Source organism: Lepidochelys kempii, chromosome 1 (assembly GCF_965140265.1).
Source record: "Lepidochelys kempii isolate rLepKem1 chromosome 1, rLepKem1.hap2, whole genome shotgun sequence".
Lineage (NCBI taxonomy): Eukaryota > Metazoa > Chordata > Testudines > Cheloniidae > Lepidochelys > Lepidochelys kempii.
Window position 1 is genome coordinate 23,345,820 of NC_133256.1, and position 22,031 is coordinate 23,367,850.

General features: G+C 43.0%; 1 protein-coding gene across 4 annotated transcripts in view; it reads right to left on the minus strand.

Annotated features, from left to right (window-relative positions):
- The window catches only part of GRM5 (glutamate metabotropic receptor 5), a 322,075-nt gene that overhangs the window by 299,136 nt on the left and 908 nt on the right, over positions 1-22,031 (minus strand). For all 4 annotated transcript variants that reach the window (XM_073336744.1, XM_073336740.1, XM_073336753.1 and 1 more), the window contains exon 2: positions 11,652-12,532. In XM_073336744.1, coding sequence (XP_073192845.1) covers positions 11,652-12,330 — 679 coding nt within the window. In that variant the 5' untranslated portion in view covers positions 12,331-12,532. The remainder of the gene's footprint in view (positions 1-11,651; positions 12,533-22,031) is intronic.

The following is a 22,031-nucleotide window of genomic DNA, read 5'->3' on the forward strand; positions in this document are numbered from 1 at the left end:
ATTTTGATGCCTAACTCCCATTAATTTCAATGGGACTTAGGTACCTAAATACTTACAAGGATCTGGGCCAGAGACACTAAATGACTTGCCCAAGGTCAGATACGAAGTCTATGGCAGAGCATAGAATTGGGTCTTCCAAGTACCAGGACACTACCCTGAGCATCTTCAAGTTAGATAACACCACAACAACTCATGGGTCCATCCTTTTCTCATGCCAAATATTCTTAGAATAAATTTTCTGCTGGCTTAATTCTGCTGGAGCTTGTTTCCAGCCCCACTCACTGGCCAGAGTAGGTGAGCCATGCATGAGCTGGGGGCAGTAATTAACTATCCCTGGGAGCCAGAATTGTGATTCAGAGGTTTGACTCTCAGCACAATTCCTCTTTGTTTGGTGCAATTTACACATCAACCCTCCTGAAAGGTGGTCCTTAATGTCACAATTTAGCCCTAAGTGAACAGCTTGCAAACAGCTCATATAATGGAATTTGTCTGCAAAACTGTTCACTGAATAATTATGAATAATGCATAGATCTGTAATAATCAGCATCAGTTTGGGAGTAGAAATAAGGATCAGTCTAGCCATGAATGATTCAGACAGCTCTAGTTACAAGGCACAAGGCCAAAGAAAGATGAAGATAGTAAAATCAGATCAGAGAGGAGGGTCAAGATATAACCGAAGAGGTGAGCTCAGTGGACCAAGAAACCTTTATTTATTCCATAGTTTCTTATTTCTATAGAGCTTACATTCTTATTGAGTCTTACATAGCTGACCTAGAAAGAACTTAATTTCCAATCCATATTGGCAATTGGGTATTGGATAATTCCAATTATTATACAGCATGAATAAGGCTTGATATCTCTAAACACACTCGGTGATAGTCAGTCACACTGGCATTTATGCTTTACAATTTCCCTTACAGTTGGACACCTTTGAAATGAACATTAGGACTGAAAAAACCCCACCCCTTCACAGACTTCCTATGTGACCTCGATCAAGTCATTTTGACTCTTTGTGCCTCAGTTTCCCATCTGAAAATCAGGATGATACTACTTCCCTACCTCACAGGGGAGCTGTGAGGATAAATATATTAAAGATTGTGAGTGGCTCAGGTACAGCAGTGATGGTGGGATGAGGATAGATAGATAGATAGATAGATAGATAGATAGATAGATAGATAGATAGATAGATAGATAGATAGATAGATAAAGGATGGCCATATTGGGTCAGACCGAAGATCCATCTAGCCCAGTATGCTGTCTGCCGACAGTGGCCAATGCCAGGTGCCTCAGAGGGAATGAACAGAGCAGCTAATCATTAAGTAATCCATCTCCTGTCGCCCATTCCCAGATTCTGGCAAACAGAGGCTAGGGACATCACTCCTGCCCATCCTGGCTAATAGCCATTGATGGACCTATCCTCTATGAATGTATCTATTATTTTTTGAACCCTGTTATAGTCTTGGCCTTCACAACATCCTCTGGCAAAGTGTTGTGTGAAGAAATACTTCCTTTTCTTTGTTTTAAACCAGCTGCCTATTAATTTCATTTGGTGACCCCTAGTTCTTGTGTTTAAGAAGGAGTAAATAACACTTCCTTATTTACTTTCTCCACACCAGTTATGATTTTATAGACCTCTAACATATCCCCGCATTAGTCATCTCTTTTCTAAGCTGAAAAGTCCAGTCTTATTAATCTCTCCTCATACGGCAGCCATTCCATAACCCTAATAATTTTTGTTGCCCTTTTCTGAACCTTTTCCAATATATCTTTTTTGAGATGGGGCGACCACATCTGCATGCAGAATTCAATATGTGGGCATACTATGGATTTATGTAGAGGGAATATGATATTTTCTATCTTATTATCTGTCCCTTTCTTAATGATTCCCAACATTCTGTTCACTTTTTTGACTGCTGCTGCACATTGAGTGGATGTTTTCAGAGAACTGTCGACAATGATGCCAAACTCTCTCTTGAGTGGTAACAGTTAGTTTAGATCCCATAATTTTGTATGTATAGTTGGGGTTTTGTTTTCCAATGTGCATCACTTTGCATCTATCAACACTGAATTTCATCTGCCATTTTGTTGCCCAGTCACTCAGTTTTGTGAGGTCCTTTTATAGCTCTTTTCAGCCTGCTTTGGACTTAACTGTCTTGAATAGTTTTGTATCATCTGCAAGTTTTACCACCTGACAGTTTACCCCTTTTTCCAGATCATTTATGAATATGTTAAATAGTACTTGTCCCAATATAGACCCCTGGAGAAGACCACTACATTATCCACCTCTCTCCATTCCAAAAACTGACCATTTATTCCTACCCTTTGTTTCCTATCTTTTATCCAGCTACTGATCCGTGAGAGGACCTTCCCTCTTATCCCATGACAGCTTACTTTGCTTAAGAACCTTTGGTGAGGGTCCTTGTCAAAGGCTTTCTGAAAATCTAAGTATGCTATATCCACTGGATTGCCCTTGTCCACATGCCTGTTGACCCTCTCAAAGAATTCTAGTAGATTGGTGAGGCATGATTTCCCTTCACAAAAACCACGTTGACTCTTCCCCAACAAATTATGTTCGTCCATGTGTCTGACAATTCTGTCTTTACTATAGTTTCAACTAATATGCCTGGTACTGAAGTCAGGCTTAGCAGGCTGTAATTGCCAGGATCGCCTCTGGAGCCCTTTTTAAAAATTGGCATCACATTAGCTATCCTCCAGTCATTTGGTACAGAAGCTGATTTAAATGATAGATTATAAACTATAGTTAGTAGTTCTGCAATTTCACATTTGAGTTCCTTCAGAACTCTTGGGTGAATACCATCTGGTCCTGGTGACTTACCACTGTTTAGTTTATCAGGTTGTTCCAAAACCTCCTCTAATGACCCCTCAGTCTGGGACAGTTCCTCAGATTTGTCATGTAAAAGAATGGCTCAGGTTTGGGAATCTCCCTCACATCCTCAGCTGTGAAGACCAAAGCAAAGAATTCATTTAGCTTCTCCGCAATGGCTTTGTCATCCTTGAATGCTCCTTTAGACAGATAGACAGATACTGGATTTTGATTTGCCCTCTCAATTAGGGCATTATCCAAATCCTTTGAAGTAAATAAAAAACCTCCTCATTAACTTCAATAGGTTTTGGATCAGGCCCTTAGTGGAGTGGTGATTTGAAGAGAGAGAGAGAAGGAAAAGCTTTGCCTAACGATTAACACATTCTAAAGTCCCATTCTACTATGAAAAGCAACCATGCAAAAATACTGTAGCACCTTCTTACTCCACAAATTTGCTCCACAGGATCACACAGTCACACAGTGTTTCAATATTTAATGGCAGCTAGCACTGCGGACCCAATGGAGAAGTGGGAAATGGAGCTAGATTCTATTCCTTCTCAAGCTTCATCAACAGAACCATTAACTAACTTTCACCTGCAAAGCCTCACTCAAAGTCTTCCCTCATTTGCACCTATCCAAGCCAGTTCTACTGATGCCACTCTGTTGGACACAGTAAGGGTGCACAGGTGTAACCGAGGGCAGAATTTGGCCTTTATTGCTGGCCATGATGCAGGTGAAGGAAAGAGCACAGCCCGACTTTCAGATCCCAGGCTAAATTTTCAGGGCTGGTACTTAGACAAAATATCCCTTTATTTGCCTACTCAGCAACTGTGCTATTCAAGTCATTGAGTCACAATAAATATGGCAACCTCTGAGACTATTTCTATAGTCATTTTTTTTCAGAGAAGAACCACACTTGGAAAGGTTTGCGGAATGTACAAATCTGATAAAGTAAATTCATTGGGAAAATAGCGAACATGCAGACCTCTATCTGGGCCAACGTGCAGTCTCCCTCGTTACATTCAGAAACGCTCACATAATAGAGTGTGCTATAAGTATTAATTGTTCACTTCAAAATATATATGGCAAAACGCAAACAGAATCAATTCAAAACAGGAACTCCACACCTCAGCCATAAAAACACACAAGTGTGTTGAATAATCTTGTAGATATGTTTCGAGTTTTTTAACCTATTCATTACCATCTTTTTCCAGGGGACAGAGAGTGAATGAGAATAATTAGAGCTGGGCAAATAAAGGATTTTTTCCATTTGGTGGAAGTTTTGAAGAGTAAAAGAAAAAATAACCATCATGATTTCACGGTGAGCCAGGAGCCCATTAGCCAGTTTCAGGACACTGTGGATGTTACTGCAGAGTACCTTGTGATGATGCTTGGCATCACTCTTTCCAAGTCCCTTACAGCCTTTGCCATGACCAGATATGCTGCTATCACTGTTAGCCGGTAGTGAAGACAAGCCCTAAGATCCCTCTGCTCTCAGAAATCTTCTCCTCATGTAGGTACTTGTAGATTGTGATCAAGTCACCTCTTAAACTTCTCTTGGATCATGGATAAACTAAATAGTGACAGCTCTTAAGTCTCTCTCTCAGTAAGGCACATTTTCCAGACCCTGTGTCATTCTTGTAGCAAAAACACAAACAGCCGGAGAGGTGAGAAGAAAGAACGAGATGAAAAGGTAGGTTATCAGAGGCAACTGCAGGCTAATTAATGGGAAACTTCAGCAGTAAATGATGCATGTTTGCAGGCTGCAGCTGTGCTGGCTAGCCAATAAGGGGAGCATTAACAGCAGCCTGGCTGACACACAGAAGAAGCTTTCTGCTGGAGGAAGCAATGAAAAAAGATATGCCTAGAAAGGAAAATCATCTGTGGAATTAACGTGCTAAGATACTGTGTCACAGTTCTGGTGTCCACACTTCAAATAGGACATTGAAAAGGGTTCAGGAAGAGCTACACGAATGATACAGGGTCTGGAAAATGTGCCTTACTGAGAGAGAGAGCTGTCACTATTTAGTTTATCCATGATCCAAGAGAAGTTTAAGAGGTGACTTGATCACAATCTACAAGTACCTACATGAGGAGAGGATTTCTGAGAGCAGAGGGATCTTAGGGCTGGTCTTCACTACCGGCTAAATTGGCACCTCTGCCATGGATTCATGGATCAGGAGAAGATGCAATAAGTCGATGGCAGAGAGCTCTCTTGTTGATGTCAGGGCTTCACCTCCCCAAAAGGTGTTAGCTATGTCAACAGGAGAGCATCTCCCCTCACCATAGTGTGGTGTAGACACCACTGTATGTCGATTTAAGCTACATCAATGTAAGTTACGTAATTTAGATCAACATACCTCGTTAATGTAGACCAGGCAAGCAGACAAAGGCATAACAAGATCCAGTGGCTGGAAGTTGAAACTAGGTTGATACAGACTAGAAGTAGGACACAATTTGTTAATAGTGAGGGTAATTCACTATTGGAACAACTCACCTCTGGATGTCATGGGTTCTCCACCATTTGAAGGTTTTAAATGATGATTTGATATCTTTCTAAAAGACATGCTACAGCTCAAACAGAAGTTATGGGCTTCATACAAAAATTACTAGGTGAAATTCTGTGGACTTAATTATGAGGAGGTCAGACTAGATTAGCATAATGGTACTGACTTGCTCTAAAATCTATTAATCAAGTGTGGAGAGGAGCTATGGGACCAACCAAGGAGACTTGCTGTGTGACTTCAGTGTTAGAGCAACTGAAACTTGTGGGTTTTGAGCACACTAAAACACTTTGACCTTCAAGCTGTTCCCAACAGATCAATAAAGCCACAGACTAGGATTAAAAGGCTAAAAAACATATGGAGTCTGGATGACTCTAAGCACTTCACTTCTACGTTGCTACCTCAAATCCTTCCTAGGTTGGTAACAGACGTGTTTACCCGTCTGGTGGCTTTTCTGGTGTCAGTCTGGGCTCCAACAGACAGGTATACATGTCTCAGCAGCACCACAATTTGCACTAATCAGTGTCTTTAATGGCAGTCCAAACATAGGGATCTCAGACTGAATGGGCATGAAGAATTTTAGGCACACTGGCATCACCCTGTGGAATCCATTGCTGCTACCCTCTCTTCACTCACAGCTGCCTAAAACTGGATGTCAAAATCCAAGTAGGTGACTACTTAAGGCACCTAAGGAATGGCTTAGGCTCCTAAAGCATCTCTCCATCCTCTTCTAAATCTCCCAAATACAGATTTAAGCATCCACATTTGAGAACCGGGTTCCACGTTGAAACTGTTGTGTTGATAGAGCTCTGCCTCAGGTACAATTGAGCAAACATACGGGGGTGGATCATTCAAATTCGAATCTTCTCAGCCAGGCACCTTTTTTTTAAAATGTTATTTTTATTTTATTGCTTTTTTTACCTGTCTATGCTGAGCTGCTAAGCTGAGTTTTGGCCATGTGGAGTCATGCTGTGAGAGACAGCTTACCAGAGGTCCCTTTTCCAGTGGACATGCCCAGTTATTGCCCTTCCACATTACCTTGCACTCCTTTGCTGAGCACACGGAAGTGGGTGTCCCACACGCATCATTAGCTGTAGTTGATACTGTTTAGGCCTTACATACCTTTGTGGTTTGGGTCATGATCTAGGCTGGTCATAAATCCAGTCAGACAGAATCAAGGATATTGCTCTAGCTGAATCTTTATTGTGGTTTACTTGAAGTGTCATCCATAGAAGGTGGATAAGCAGTTAGCTCATAAATAAGGATTTTTTTTAAATAAATTGGGTTGTCTCAAAGATATATTAATGGCCTCCATTATTTTCTGAAGGGGATATGGAGCCTGCTCAGTTTTTTTCTTCTTTTGTAGAAATTTGAAACCTGCCAGTGAAACAGTCCTCACTGGTCCATATTCCATGAAAAAGGATTTTCGTGCCATTATGACCCTTTAAGAACTGCCTGGTGGGCATGCGCAATGCATTTGGCACAGGGCTTTCACCAAGCTGGTAAAGTGTGCAGTTAAAGATGATGCACATTGGGCATGTGTGTCTGATTCATTTGACTGCGTGCTCAGTAGTGAGGTCCAGGTGAAAAGGGCTGAGACACTTGAGGAACTCAGCAGCTGGAGAAAGAGCACTGACATGATAATATTTTGCAAAGCCAAGTGCTTTGGTCCTACTGGAGATTTCCTATGAATACATACTGGATCATCAACCACATTCATTTTAAGAATCCAGGATTCATGGTTGCCCAATTCCTCCCTATCCAGCCAAAAAGCATCGTTCCAAAATCCCACGCCAGCATCATAAGTTTAAATGGAAGGGTTTCGTTGTCCCATTTAGCTCTTGGATGATTATTGTTCAGAAATAATTGTCCTCATTAACTCAAGCCTTCATTTCCACTGCAAATAGTGAATGTATTCCACATCACTCTGCAAGATTATTAATACAAGACCACTTTTATTATATGCAATATCAGAAATATAGCCATCAGGAGATAGCCTACTTTTATATGTAGTTCCTCCAATAGACAGAAACAACAACCTACTGATTTACAGGTTTCAGAGTAACAGCCGTGTTAGTCTGTATTCGCAAAAAGAAAAGGAGTACTTGTGGCACCTTAGAGACTAACCAATTTATTTGAGCATAAGCTTTTGTGAGCTTTCGGATCCGATGAAGTGAGCTGTAGCCCACGAAAGCTTATGCTCAAATAAATTGGTTAGTCTCTAAGGTGCCACAAGTACTCCTTTTCTTTTTACTGATTTACAGGCACTAACCAATGCAGATCTGACTCCAGCACCATTAGGATTAGCCAAAGGTGGCTCTCCAATCACTCTTGATGCATGTGAACACTGACGATTTACCTGACATTCACTCTTTCACTGTTTATGTAAGGAAATAAATTGTACTGTCAGAGCTAGGGAACTAGGCTGGGACTCAGGAGACCTGGATCTAAACCCAGTTCTTCCACTGACCTTGAGCAACTCACTTCTCTTCCCTGTTTCCCCTCCTACCTTATGTCTATTTAGATTGTAAGATTCTTGGGGGAAGGGATAATCTCTGTGTGCTTGGATAGCACATGCCTGGAAAATACGTAATAATATTTTCCCTCCACTTCAGGGTTACTGGGTGAAATATTATGGCCTGTGTTATGCAGGGGGTAGACTAGTGGTCTTTTAATCAGCCAGGATGGACTTTCCCTTCACTTTCCTCCCTGTCCAGATCCTCTACCAAGGGCAGCCATGAGGGGCAGGATCTCTCTACCTCCTGGGAATGGAACCTTTCCCCCTCAAGAAGTCAGAGATTGCATGTCAGGGTGCCCTGCCTATACACATAGACAGAAGGGAATAAGTGCTGACACTTGGGCTTACAGAAGACCCCGCAGGAGGGGCCAGGGGTTGCTGTCTCAATGGTTAATGCATGGGGATCATGAGTAAGATAGTAGTTAGGCATAAAAGTGGGATTTAGCATTTTAAATCTTATTTGAAATAATAATAATAATAATGGGTGTAAATCAATAGGTAAATGTGCAAGAGTCAGGAGGTTTAAAAAGAAATAGAAACTAGGCTAGGATGAGTTACAGTTAAAAAATAAAACCTACAAATAACTAGGTAGGCAGGTAGTTGGGAATAGTTCAGACATATTTTTAAAAGGGGAAATAACAAGACACGTGAATAGCTTCACCCGGATCTATTTTCATGTATGTGTTGAATCCCTTTTCCCCAACCTTCATCTGTGTTTTGACATTTTTTTCCCTCTTTGGGATAGCAGCAGCATTTGGAAAGTGCCCAGAACATCTGAATAAATATATGAACGAATTCCTATTTCTATAGCCAATTTTTAAGGCAAGCTGTTAGTGTTTTACGTTTATTTGCGGAATTCTGAGGATATTCAGACAGAGAGGACATGCTCATCATCTGGATCGCCAGCATGTGACATCAGATGGTAGGATCCCAATGTGTGCCTCTGATTCTACTCTCACCCACTCCCACTGTAAATCAGGAGTACCTCCAATGACATCAATGGAGCTACTCTGGTGTAACCATGGTGTAATCCGGCCTTGGAGGTTTCCACTCGCCAAGATCTTTATTTCCATGTAAAACACCCCTATTGAAACATAGTACTTTAAATGTTAGGTTCTTTGAAACTACTCTGCAAAAATTAACCAAACAGACATTTGAACAGTAAGGATCTAACCCTCAACTGGTGTAAAACAGGGCCACTATGTTGAAGTTGATGAAGCTCCGTTGAGGATCTGCCCTTACGTTCTAATAATTCTTTCCAGACTAAGCAAAGAAAAGTCCTTGATGTTTCCTTCTATACTTGTGGATTCTTGTTTACTAGAGATTGATCATAAGATAAAACACAGCATTCATTTGAAACATCTGGAAATCCAGCTCTCCATCAGCGGTTACACATTTTTGGGGGAGGGGAGGTTAATTATTATTTTTTAGTTTAGGTGGTGGTAGCATCCAAAGGACACAAGGCATTTTCCAAACACAGAGGAAGACAGTCCCTGCCCCAAAGAGTATACCATATGAAAAGATAAAAACAGACACAGATACAATTTGCAAGCAAAGGCCCAGATGGTGAGCAACCTCTGTGTGGCCACGCAGGGATAGAAAGACAAGCAAGAAGCTTCCCCACAACCTTTCTTGGGGCTGCCTGCAATAACAAGACACCGAAAAGTGGACAGGGAGGCTTCTTGCTCCACAAGCAATGGCAGGCGCAAACTGCATTCCCCTATCTGTGCAAGGAACAACTCTAGGAGAGATTGGGCATCTCTCGGCGAGACTGGGCATCTCTCCAGTGATGCTCCACACCACACTCTATCCAAGGGTGTGGCTTAAAGGCCACCATCTATTCCATGTGCTCAGGATGGTGATAAGCAAACATCTTACTAATTACACATTTGGTGGTAGTTGGGTCCCTTCTTCCCATCCCCAAACCCATCCATCCCCCTTGTCTCATCCACAACAGTGATCTCCAGCTTCAATTCCAGTATCCCAATCCCCCTCCTTCCCAACATGCAACCACCGCCATGTAAACGTCTTCTGTGGTAAGATTATCCGGGGATGCATGTTACTGTCTGGTCTATGTTGTGTGTCCATGATGTGTGGACAAAGACATCGACACAAAATCAACTCTGCTTGTGTTGGACACGTCACCTGTGACCTTAAAACGGGGGTGTTGCTTGAGCAGAAGTTGGAAGCATTAAAAAAGTGACATCATATGATAATATGCAACACTAATATATCAGTTATATCCTCCCCCTTTTTCAAATCATACTCCCAAGCTGATATTCACACACATGTTGTGATGGGAAGGTCCAACGTGGAGGTATGCCAAGGCCATCATATGGCCCATAGCAGCTTCAGCGCATGATGTGATGCTTTGTGATTTATACTCTGTTACATTAAACTGTTAATATATTCATGCATACATATCTGAATAAGACTGCAATTACTCATCAGCCCTCAGTATCAGGATGGGAAAAAAGGCTTTTAAAAAATCTGCATAAAAGTTCTAAAACAGTTTACATTCACTAGGGTTGATGGTCTTTCAATAATTAGGTATAAATCCTATAGAATGTGTTATGGGCATCAACCAGAGTAGAGGAGGTCACCACACCCATGCATCAGGTCAATATTACCCAAAAAAGATGGGTAAAATGCCTATCAAAGCACCAGATCCACAGTATGTGTGGGGGGCAGGAGAGGGGGAAAGAGCTGTTGCCTAATGGTTGTGATAAAGAAAATAGCACATCTGTAGAGGTGTTCAACACTTGCTCGGCAAAGAAACATGCTGTTCTTTTGGACAGGATGCTCACTACTACATATTTACTCGACCCCACGTGGTAAACACTGTGTACTGCACCCCACTGCCCACTCTCTGGTGTTGCTCAGGCATGTAAGAGCAGGGCTTATAGTGGTTTGGGCTTGCTTTTCCTCTCACTTACCCCAGTGTAGTAAGCCAGTGTAAGTCATAGGGGTATCAGGCTCTTTATCTCATTTGTAGTCTACCTTCACTCCTCCCTATCCCATGCCTTTACCGCATGCACTTCACAGTACACTGTAAAATCTCTAATCTTGGAACAAACTTAAAGGAAGGAGAGGCGTGTAGGGTACAATTCTGGCCTGTTACACACCTACATGGAACATCAGGGTGTGATAAAGGTGCAAGAAGGCTCTTCCCACCCATCCCCAAATGCAGATGAGCAGATATACATGAAAAAATTGACCTAGTGGCCCATTAAATACTAGAGAGAGGTCCTAGCAAAATGTTCTTCTTGATCCTAAGGAGGTGTGGTCACTCAGAGCATCGGCCAGGTCCTCAAGTCTCTTATGCATACGCTGATACCGGCATCAAGTGCTAATAAGGAGCATGTGGCAAACTACTGTCACTGCTCTCCCAAGCCCCAGTGCAGCTCATACTGCTAAGACCAGAATTAGCTCCTTTAGCAGTTGCCACCACCATAAACACAATGAATATTCTAACCGCTGTATTGAGTAGTAGTTACATTAAGCTAATTACCCGGCCAATTTTTAAATGCCACCTGAAGGACTTTGTGTAAGTGATAAATGATAGGAAAAACACATTTCACACTGTGAAACTCTGGATTTCAAACCTTCTGTTCAATCAATACCAGCCCAATGTCACCAAGACACACCATGTGTATGAAACTAATCTTTAAAGTAACATATGCAATCCACACCATTCAGAACTAACAGGTTAAAAAAAAGAGGCAACATTATAATCATCTAGTAATTAACTACCACTGCTTGCAAATCAAAATCATGCTTGGATGAAAAAAAGTAGAACACTTGCCTTCAGTATGTACAGCAGAAACATAGGTCCAGTTATAGCGTTTGACAATGTCCACCATAGCTCGAGCTTGCTGTGCATCAGATGGCACGACTCTCATGAAATACTTGAACAGAGTTTTGTCGCTTAGGTCCATGCTTGTGGCAGAATAAGCAATCTGAGGTATATTGAAAAGCTGCAACAAGTTCTGGACCTGGATCGCTACTGAACTAGAACCAGGGCCAATGACGCCGACAATGGGTTTCTTGGAGCGGATCGATGTTGAAGATCCATCAACACAGCGCACTATCCCCTCTTCTTCTTCCGATGAAATAAGAGAGTCCCTTATGAACTCAATACTTTGCTCCAGAGCCACAGCAGAATGCCAACAAGAGTCCCTTATTTCACAGCCTAGTGTTATATTTGGCAATAGTGTTGGGTCCAGATTAATTCTGTCCAGAGTATGAAGCATTGCTTCCACTCTCTGTATGCCATATTGCTCCCTCACCTCTCCACATTTTCTCTCATGGACCTTGTCAACAGTTGGCTGATGGTGGACAGAAAACAAAGCTCCAATTATAATATCACCAGGCATATGTGCAACCACCCTTCTTTCATTGGATTGTGCAGAAACCAAAAACCCAAAGTTCCCACTGACATCTTCCTTCGATAACAGGATTGCAAGGAACAGCAAAAGGACCATCTTAGGAAATAGTTTAAGCTGGTAGAGACAACATGATGGAATAAAACGGAGAGTTGTTAAAAAGTAGTTAGAGAATCTTTTGGATAAAAAGAGCAGGAAGCTGATGGTTAACCAGGCATTTCCGCCTATTCTCTAGGGAACCACCATCGTCTCCAAGGGAACAGCTATGCAGAGCTGCACATGTGATCATAATCTTCATAACCTTTAAAAAAAGATAGGGGAAATAGCTTTAAAATCAGTTGTAAGGATGTCTATTCCCTCTGCTGTCAATAGTGATAACAGCACATCACACATTTACTTTTTTCATTATCTTGCAAGCTAAAAAATCTGTTTGTGCTTTACCATTTCATTATGCTAGGTCAGGTCCTCAGCTGGTGTAAATCAACAGAGCTCTACTGAAGCCAGGCTGTTTAAAAGGGATACACAAAAAGCACTTGGAGGGGCTAATTTCTAAGGCACAAATGGCAGTTCATTCCCACTGATCATCAATGGGACTGATGTGCCCTACTTCCCACTTGTGCCTTTGAAAATCTCCTCCTTAACCTTACGAACATTTGAATATTGTAATTCAGAATATATCTGTGATGCACAATAACGTACTCTGGGCCATATTACGCTCCCAATTACACCAGTATAAAGCCAAAGGAATTCCACCGCCATCAGTGGAGTCACTTCATACCTACACTGATATACATGGGAGCAGAATCTGGCCCTTCAAATCTTTTGCAAAACTCAGCTGGTTCCAAAAAGGCTATAGATTTCCATTGACAGACAGATTTGAAAACAATCACTTTTGTTAGCAACTACTAAGTACCTAATTTTAATTAATATCAATATTATTTTAAATACTTAAATACTCTGCATTTAGTCATAGATGTAGTAAATTAGTCCTGATATCGGACTGGCTGAAAGGTGTTTCCTTGTTTTGCATCCATAGGTCAAATTCATCACAGGTGTAATAAGTGAAGGCAATGCCACTGATCTCTGTAGAGTGGAACCCACCCACACGAACGGTAAGTGTAACACTTTGGAATATAAACTGTTCCTACAGATCCCCACGATAGAAAACCAACAGCGTACATGCAGTGCAGACATAGTGGTGCACAAAACATTTTATGCACTCTGCACTGCAGACTAGAAAAGAGCTGCATTTGATTTTTTTTTATTGTTGCTTTGATACTTATTTTTCATTTATCATCAAAGACTTCATATCCTGGTCAGCATAGCGAAGTCACAGGGACTTAAAAATACTCAGAAGCTCACAGCAGGTGCTTAGCACATTGCTGAACTCTGTTCAAAGAGGTCTCTTACATGCCCTGATCCAGCCAAGACTGTAGCACATTTTAGGCACTGTGCATTGTCCTGTTTGTGTCATGGGACTATTCACAGCACGTAAAGTTAAGCACATGTGGCTCTGAAGGCTCAGAGCCAGTTAGGAAAACCACATACCCAACCCTATTCATAATGAGCTAACAGTAAATTCTAGACAAGATTCTAATCTCAGTTACACTGTTACACATCCACTGAAGTTAATGGAATTAGGAACAATTGTGGATCAGACCAATGGCTGAGTCTCGTCCAGTATCCTGTCTCTGACAATGGCCTATACCAGATATTTCAAAAGAAGCTGCAAGAAATTTCTGCTGCAAGAAGTTATGCCACATATCTTCCTAACCCCTTCTCTTAGCGTTGTTTTGACACGGGTGTAACTGATCAGAATCTAGCAAATTCCTACCTTATCACTCACAGGTATATAGTTCAAGCCTGTGCCACAATGAAGTTAAAGCTCATAAAGCTGAAAGCAAGAAATACATATTCCAACACAAAAGACATTCGTGTCTAAGGATAATCAACTTTATTTGGACATTTTATCCTCACTTCATGTTTTAAAGAAGCATTCTAAAAAACTATTTGCACAGAAGTATAGTCATGCAATGTTTAGTTGAACATTTGCAAATTAATTTTTTCAAAGAGGGGTGATAATGAAGCAATACTGAAAAGAAATGGTTCTTGTAGTTTTCAGTATTAATAGAAAGTGCTAGCAATTAAATACACCTTGCAAAACTGTTGTAAATCAGTTTAACAAAGTGCTTCATAGTCTATGAAGACTTGGAGTATCACTACAACAATCCTCTGCAGTGAAGCAATAAAAGTGATGCAATTCAGGTTAACTAGTCTCAATTTAATTACAGAATTGTGCTACTACTTATCTTAGATCCTCCAACTGTTTATTGTGTGCCTCTGAAAACAATTCAGTATCAGTTGTAAACTGTTTTATGGATGACAAAACACTCTAGGGTACTTTTGTAAATTATCAGGACAGATTTAAATTAATTTATGGTGTAAGTTTTTACTTATTAGAATGTTTAACATGTCTATTTTCCCCTTTATTCCAATGCAAGCCCCATTATTCAAATCAGCTGATGTTTGTAAACTGTGTTCAGTTCCTCGGGTAGCAAAGCATTATTGTTAAATGGCCAAATTCTGGCCCTGGCTCAGAGCAAGGCTGGAAGTGCAATTATAAAGCGCTGCTCACCTCCTGGCTCTCGGGGTAACTATGTACTCAGCAAACAGTCTGAGTGTTTTTGGATGAGGTGTTTAACAATGATTCTCCACCAAATGTTTCAAATTCCTGTGTACCATTATCACACCAGGCCCAGTCCAATGCAGCCAGGCAGGTTAGTGACATGAGTCTTTACATTTACAGCTTCAGGTAACCAACTCGTTTTGTACACTATGCATGTGAAGGGGGTGCCAGGTTGTCAATTTTTGCCTTCCCTGGCCTCAGAGTGTAGAAAGCAGAGCCCGGCAGCCTGTTCCTTTCAACTCCAGTTTACATCTATTTATACTGGTGTTTGTTTGAAAAATTATCTCTGCAAGGTAGAGAGCTAGAAAACAAAAGCTGAGGTTCTACTTTACATTTCCAGTTCACCAAAATCAAGGGGGCCCAGGGCTGAGGGCTCCATAGGACCCAAAGGCCAACTCTGAGAGCCCTCAACTCTCACTCCTCAAAGCCAGGGCCAGAAAGCCAGATTCTGATCTTAGTTACATCAGAGTTAACAGTTATATCAGTTACACCAGAGTAGCTAAGTGACAGACTAAATTTACTTGGGAATTTACCCACGTCACTAAGTGAGCCAGCGGAGTCACTTGGGATTTACATTGGTACACTTAGGACTCTGATCCAAAGCCCACTGAAGTCAATGGAGAGACACCCACTATCTTCTATGGACTTTAAACCAGCCAGTGAAATTACATGGAATTTACACTGGCATCATTAAGTTCACCAGTGGAGTTATTTAGAATTTACACCAGCATTAAAGAGAGGTCATCTGGCTTTGCAGGCAGGGCACTGAGGGATGCCATCAGGGTCAGCATGGTGAACACCCCAACCTGGCCAAAAGGTGCTCCTTGGCTAAAAGATAGTTGAGGAGAGATTCAATGGGCTGCGCATCCCACTGGCATTTCCTGTGAGACAGCTCTAATATAGAATCGGGTAGGGGACCCATCAGAGTGTTCAGGTTTGAAGGCAGTGAAGACCATGTGCATAGTAAACGATTGGGAACTGCTGTTAATACACCTGCACTTACTCTTCTTCACTGATGCACATGCAATCCAACAAAAAAAAAAAACACTCAAGGTATGGATCTGTTTGCCCACTAGTTTTACAGTGGTGCAACACCACTGGCTTCAAGAGAGTTACTCCTGATTTATTCCAACATAAGAAAGATGGAATTACTGATGTATGCCAGTTTTTTGGACATGGCCAGGAAAATATTTTAAAAGGCAAAAGCTATCTGCCCTACGTATAACAGTGTATATAGCATATGCTGAGCACTGGAATCTGCAGCCACCAAATATATGGTGGAAACAGAACGCCTGCTGTCTTGTCAGGAATGAGAGACATTTTGCATGAGCGCTTCAGTTGGTGTAAACTGGTATTGCTCCATTGAAGTTAACAGAGCTACCCCAATTTACTCCTGCATGGAGCTGATGGACCACACAGCACTCTGTCTTGCCTCCCTGCTCTTTTGACATGTACCCTGCCCAAGCCCTCTAGAAAGGATGGGAGCCAGGCGTGTGATCACTATGACACCCTAGGACTCCCCTGTGCCAGGAGGAATCCTCAGATGTCCTTTTAGGGCAATATTCCAGCTGATTTGTGTCAAGGACAGAGCCTAAAAGCACAGTAAATTAACATCTCCAGCACTTTGTGTTAATACTGCATCATTCTACAATTATTTACTTGAACTTGAAATACTAAACTATCTGTAACTATAATTGGTGGAGAAAAAACAACAATAAAGTGACTTTCCACTGTATTTCAATTAATTTACTCCTGATTCCTCACAAGCCACTAGGAATCTTGAACATTTTGCTCTTTCTTCAAAACATGCATGGTTGGGAGTTTATTTGGTGGGGCATTTCTGACTTCCTTTGCTTTATGCTCCAGCAAAGGAAACTTTGCTTGAGTCTTTACAATGTAAAACATTTCCTATACAAACAGCTCACATTAGAGCAGTGCCCACTAGTGATGGTAGAGTTAAAGCCTGCCTGCTTTTCTGTTATGCTTCCCTGTTACATGGGGTTTGTAGTTCACCATTACTGGTGTATAATCTCAGTCAGGGACCGTTTTTTAATTGTTTGGCGGGAATTGATTTGGTGCATTTTACATTAGGAAAACAAGAAAATCATTTTACTCCTAGACAGCTTTTCTACAGCCCTGTAACCTTACAGACACCGATGCCTATTAGTTTGTAATATCTTAAGTTCCTTTGAATAATTTTTTAAACATTTTTAAATGCCTGTTATGTATGAGAGAAAATCTATCTACTCTGTATGGGCTTGATCCTGCAAGGTGATGGAGGCTCTGGGTCAAATCCAGCAAAGCTCCTAAGAACATGCTCAACTTTAAGAATAGGAGGAATCCCTTTGTTTCAATTGAGTACCTACCTAAATTTTCCTGGATTGGAGCCAGAATGCGTAGCACCTAGTGAGATCAAGACACATATGCAATGACAAATTTCACTCATTGTGTAGAAATACTCCTCATGCATCTGCAGATTAAATGCTTCCTAGGCATACATAGACACCAAACATAACTGCTTCACTGCCATCCAGTTGTTAAAACAATTAAATTAATGTAAAGCCTATCCGATTTAAGCCAACAAATTCTGGGGAACTCTACGTTCAGGATTTTCACTACATGGGAACTGAAAGTGTCTGAAAACAGTCACTGATGTATTGGCCCACAAGCCCAATTGTGCAATTCTTATGCAGGCAAATCTCCCACAGAAATCAGGAAGTTTAGGGTGCATAAGGGATACAGAATAAAGATGTCTATGCTCTTCACTCTATAGGCAGAGCATTTAAACTTGGGTAAGGAGTGCAACTTAAGGATGATAAGACTTAACTCTGATCACCTGGTTTTTGTTGGCCGAAGACTGTCCCTGCACACTGAGACCAAGTGATTTTGGGTGCTGAACTGGAGAAATGTTAACGGAGCTGGATTTGCAGAAAGTGCTGAGCACCCACGCTAGGAAATCAGGTTCTTTTAAGATGTCTCAGGTTGGGCATCCAAAAATGGAAGCACCCAAAATCACTAGTTGCTTTTGAAACCTTGACCTATATTAACAAGGTTATTTTGTGTTTAGATTTCAAAAGCCATTGAGCTTTAATTTAAAATAAATAAATAAAAAAGACCAAAAATCAGAGTTGCAAGCCATTGCACTGTGAATTCCAATGGGCTTTGGATCATGCCCTTTAAGAATAGATTAAACTGCTGAACACCAAGGGACAGGAAATAAAAACCACTATGTAGTTCCATTTACAAATATTGAAAATATAGAGAAAGACCATAAAATCATAAAATGGACCAATGTAGTAAACTTCTAAATACACATTGTACCATCATAAAGGGTTATATTGACTTCTCTAGTATTCTTTGCTCTAAAACAGTCCCACAAGCTCCTTTATCTATTCTGCATTCCTTTAATGCTTTGATAAAGTTTTTAATATGCAACTAATATTCCAGTAAAACAGCCAATGATCTTTAGAAGGCCCCACAGTACATATACAAGGTATTACTGTTGAATGACACAGAAACTAATATTATGTTGAATGACACAGAAACTAATATTTCCAGTGTGCTTTCAACTATGCTTAATCATTTTATTATTAACAATACCGTCAGATCCAGAAGAAGTGATAAACAGAAAGCAAGGGAAAGTGACAACTGCAGAAAGTATCACAGCAAATCACTATACAGGGGGGGCATGGAGAGCATTTCCATATTGCCACTTTACTAAAGAAGCAGATATACATCAAAATATATAAGTAAATAAGAGGCTAAAGCACATATTTAGGATCCAAAGGGTAATTGCTTAGCATTTAAAATATAAAAGCCAAACAAAACTATAACAATACCCCACCCACATAGCACAAACATTACTATCTGAATGTGTTTCTCCTCTGTTAGGTGCTATAGTAAACTACAATGGAATGTTTTGCAATATAATAATAAAATCAAAGATGAAAGAGACCTGTTAGGTTTCCTAGTGCATCCCCACTCTCTTTTCAGGATTGTTCCCTGATGGGCAGTTTCAAGTGCTTTTTCTAGCCTCAATATCTCAAGGGATGGGGTTTCCACCACTTCCTTTTGGAGAAGTGATACAGTGGTGTAATAGATCTCACCAATGGGGAGTTTCACCTGGTAGTCAAACTAAATTTTCCTTCCCTTTTACATGGAGCAGCTGCTAAACTGTATCCTCAATCCAGTTAATTCTCCTCAAGCATTAGAAGGAGCTGTCTATGGTACTTAACAGGCCACTAGCAGTTGGACACCTCCGGAGACAGACACTCAGCTGCCAGGCACCAAGCTAGGGATTTCAAGAGACAAGTTAAGGACTGGAAAAATGGGCGGGGGGGTGGGGGGGGCATGAAGCTGTATTGTAATAACTCTGCCAAATTGGGCTACAGGTTTTGAATTATACACACACACTAAACAAGGGTTTATAAAGTATAGTGCAATCTTACCTACAGGTGTAGCCGGCTAGAATATATGTCTATACACACGCATTTATGAATTGGTTCTTAGACCTAGCTAGCTAGATCTGTCTAAATATCTGGCCTCCTCACGGTAGTATCTGAGCAGCGGGCAATCGGCAGTGGATGTTGGTACCCCCGGAGGTATTATCCCCAAGTATTCGCTGGGGAATTGAGAGTAGGTTGTGTGACTTGTCCCAAGGTCATACGGGAAGGCTGGGGCTCAGCTCTCTCTGGAGAGCAAGTCCATTGCCTTTTCCACTACACCGCCCCTCCTGCCCCGCTGAGCGGGTCACACAGGTCCTGTAAAACTCGGGAACGCCTGGTATTGAGAGGTTCCTTGTCTGCCTAATCGTGGAGGAAGGTCTCGCCTGCAAAGCCGCAAGGTAACGAACTAACTGGCGGGTCCCACCGCCCATTCCCCACGCAGCGCGCAGAACACCGCAGCCGGGGCTGGCCCCAGGCCCAGGTCACTAGGCAGGCTTCCCAGGCAGACATACCCACAGGGCAGCCATGTGCAGGAGAAGCACGCTGCATGGCGCTGCGCCCCTTCCTACCCCAGTCACCTGCAGCCTTGGCTTGCTTGGAAGCCATGCGATCAGGGCACGGAACAATAGGGGGAAAGGGAGGGAGAGCTCCTGCTGGATCCGGAATTCCTTTAGCTGCAACGGGGACCGATACCCGCCAACCCCTCCCCAGCCGAATTACCTTGCGGATGGCTGCATTCGCCACTTGCGATGGGGTGTCAATAGCCAAGACGCGCAGGCAAGGTGCCTCCTGCAATGTTTAACGCTGCCATTGATAGCAAATCCTATCGCAGACCTCTGCGGGGGGAGGGGGGGGCTGAATAATCCTCAGGTCTCTTTGGAGAGGTCACCACCCGGCAGCAGCGCCTTTGGCCCCATTGGCCAGCACTGTCACTCCTCCAGCTACCAGCACGTCCTGTCGTCTTCCGATCCCAGCCAGACTCTGAGGACCGGGCACTTCCTCCCCCTCGTGCCACTCAACACGCTGCTCCCCCAGCCTTGCCACTGCCTCATTTGCAAGAGGCGTCTGGATAAAAAAAACAGCTGGATCTTTGCTCTCTGCTCTCCAGAACCTCTCGCTGCCCAGACCTAGCAGGACAGAGCCTCCTGGCCCCTTCCCTCCCCAGCACCACAAGTTTTATAGCCGATTGGCTTTTGAATCCTTCCCTCTGCTCTGAGTCCTTTTGAATTTCGCACTGCAGGGAAGTTGCTTCAGGTGAATGAAGGTTTCAAAGGCTCCCCACTAAATTTATTCCATCTCCCCCCTCCCGCTTCCCAACTGGTCCGGCAACAGGGCTAATTCGATGCCATACATGATACCGGGGATGACCTAAAGCCATGAATGTGTCTCGAGAACCTGCTTCTGGACAGCAAGTAGCACCTCAAGCTTTAGTTATAGATGTAACCCCCCCCCCACACACACACACTATACACACAGTGTTTTCTCTGAAGAAATAGCTCCAGAGACGAGCTTGCCCCTATTGTTTCGGCCAGCTTATTTCTCCACAAAGTTTTACATCCCCCTACAAAGACCGCTGTAGAGTGGAGACTGGTTTCTGGTCAATTTCTTTCTGGTTTAATCACACGGAGGAGCCCACACCGGAGACCCCACCGCGTGTGCGGACGAGGCCCGGGGTGCGAGTGGGGGTTGAAATTTACATGCAGAGAGATTAGCATGGTCTTCATCGCAACTTTTTAGTGCCACCAAGTGGCACAGATCCCTCTAGGAGCTCAAGCAGCGAGACCGCCCTGGGCTCAGCCTGATGCTTATTTGAGGGGAGAAGAAAATATTTTTTACATCCAGATTTCCCCCTGGGGTTGTACCCCACGATTGTACGCCGCTGGGTTATACGAAGCCTCCCAGGTGAAATGGGCGCAACACCGCGTCGAGAGCAGCCCAGTGTGACAAAGCCAGGGACAGCCAGGCGAGAAGCAATGCACCGGCCAAGGGCGAATTCAGAGCTGCCAACTCGGATGCCAGGATCCGTGCCAGCTGCAGTCTCCTTAGTTCCTCTCTTCCCCCTCCTTTATCCCACCCTCGCCTTTCCCGAGAACAGGTATCCCCGTCCCCCTCCTGCTGCCTTCACTATCAGCCCCCCCACCCCTTCCCCGCATGACCCCTGAAAACTGCCCCACTCCCTAGCGGCGCTGGAGACCTACAGCCTTTCATCTCCCGATGTGTGCCCTGGTCCCGCTCCCCTCTGCCCTTCGCCGCCCTGCTAGTTCAGTGCCCTCCGTCCCATGCCTCCCTTTACTCATCCCGCACGCCCCGCAGCCACATTACCTGGGTCCCCTCCTTCACTCCGCGCCTCTCACCAGCGTCTTCTGCTCCCTCTCCTTGGCTCGGCTAGTGTCTTCTGCACCTCCGCATACCCCCTGCGCCACACACCCACCCACACACCCACCCCCCTATCTCTTTCCAATTCTGCTGTACCCCTCTATCCTTTTCCGTCCCCCCAAACGTGCCTGGCTTCCCTGCAGTCCAACCCTCCGCCCCCCTCACACACACCCAGCAAATTCCCCTCCTCGCACATCCAGCTGCACCTTTGTGCAACAGTTCGCCTGGGAACACGACCGCGGGTGCGTGGTTCTGGGGAAGGGAGAGGGGGCCTGGCTCAGTAGCCACCCCTG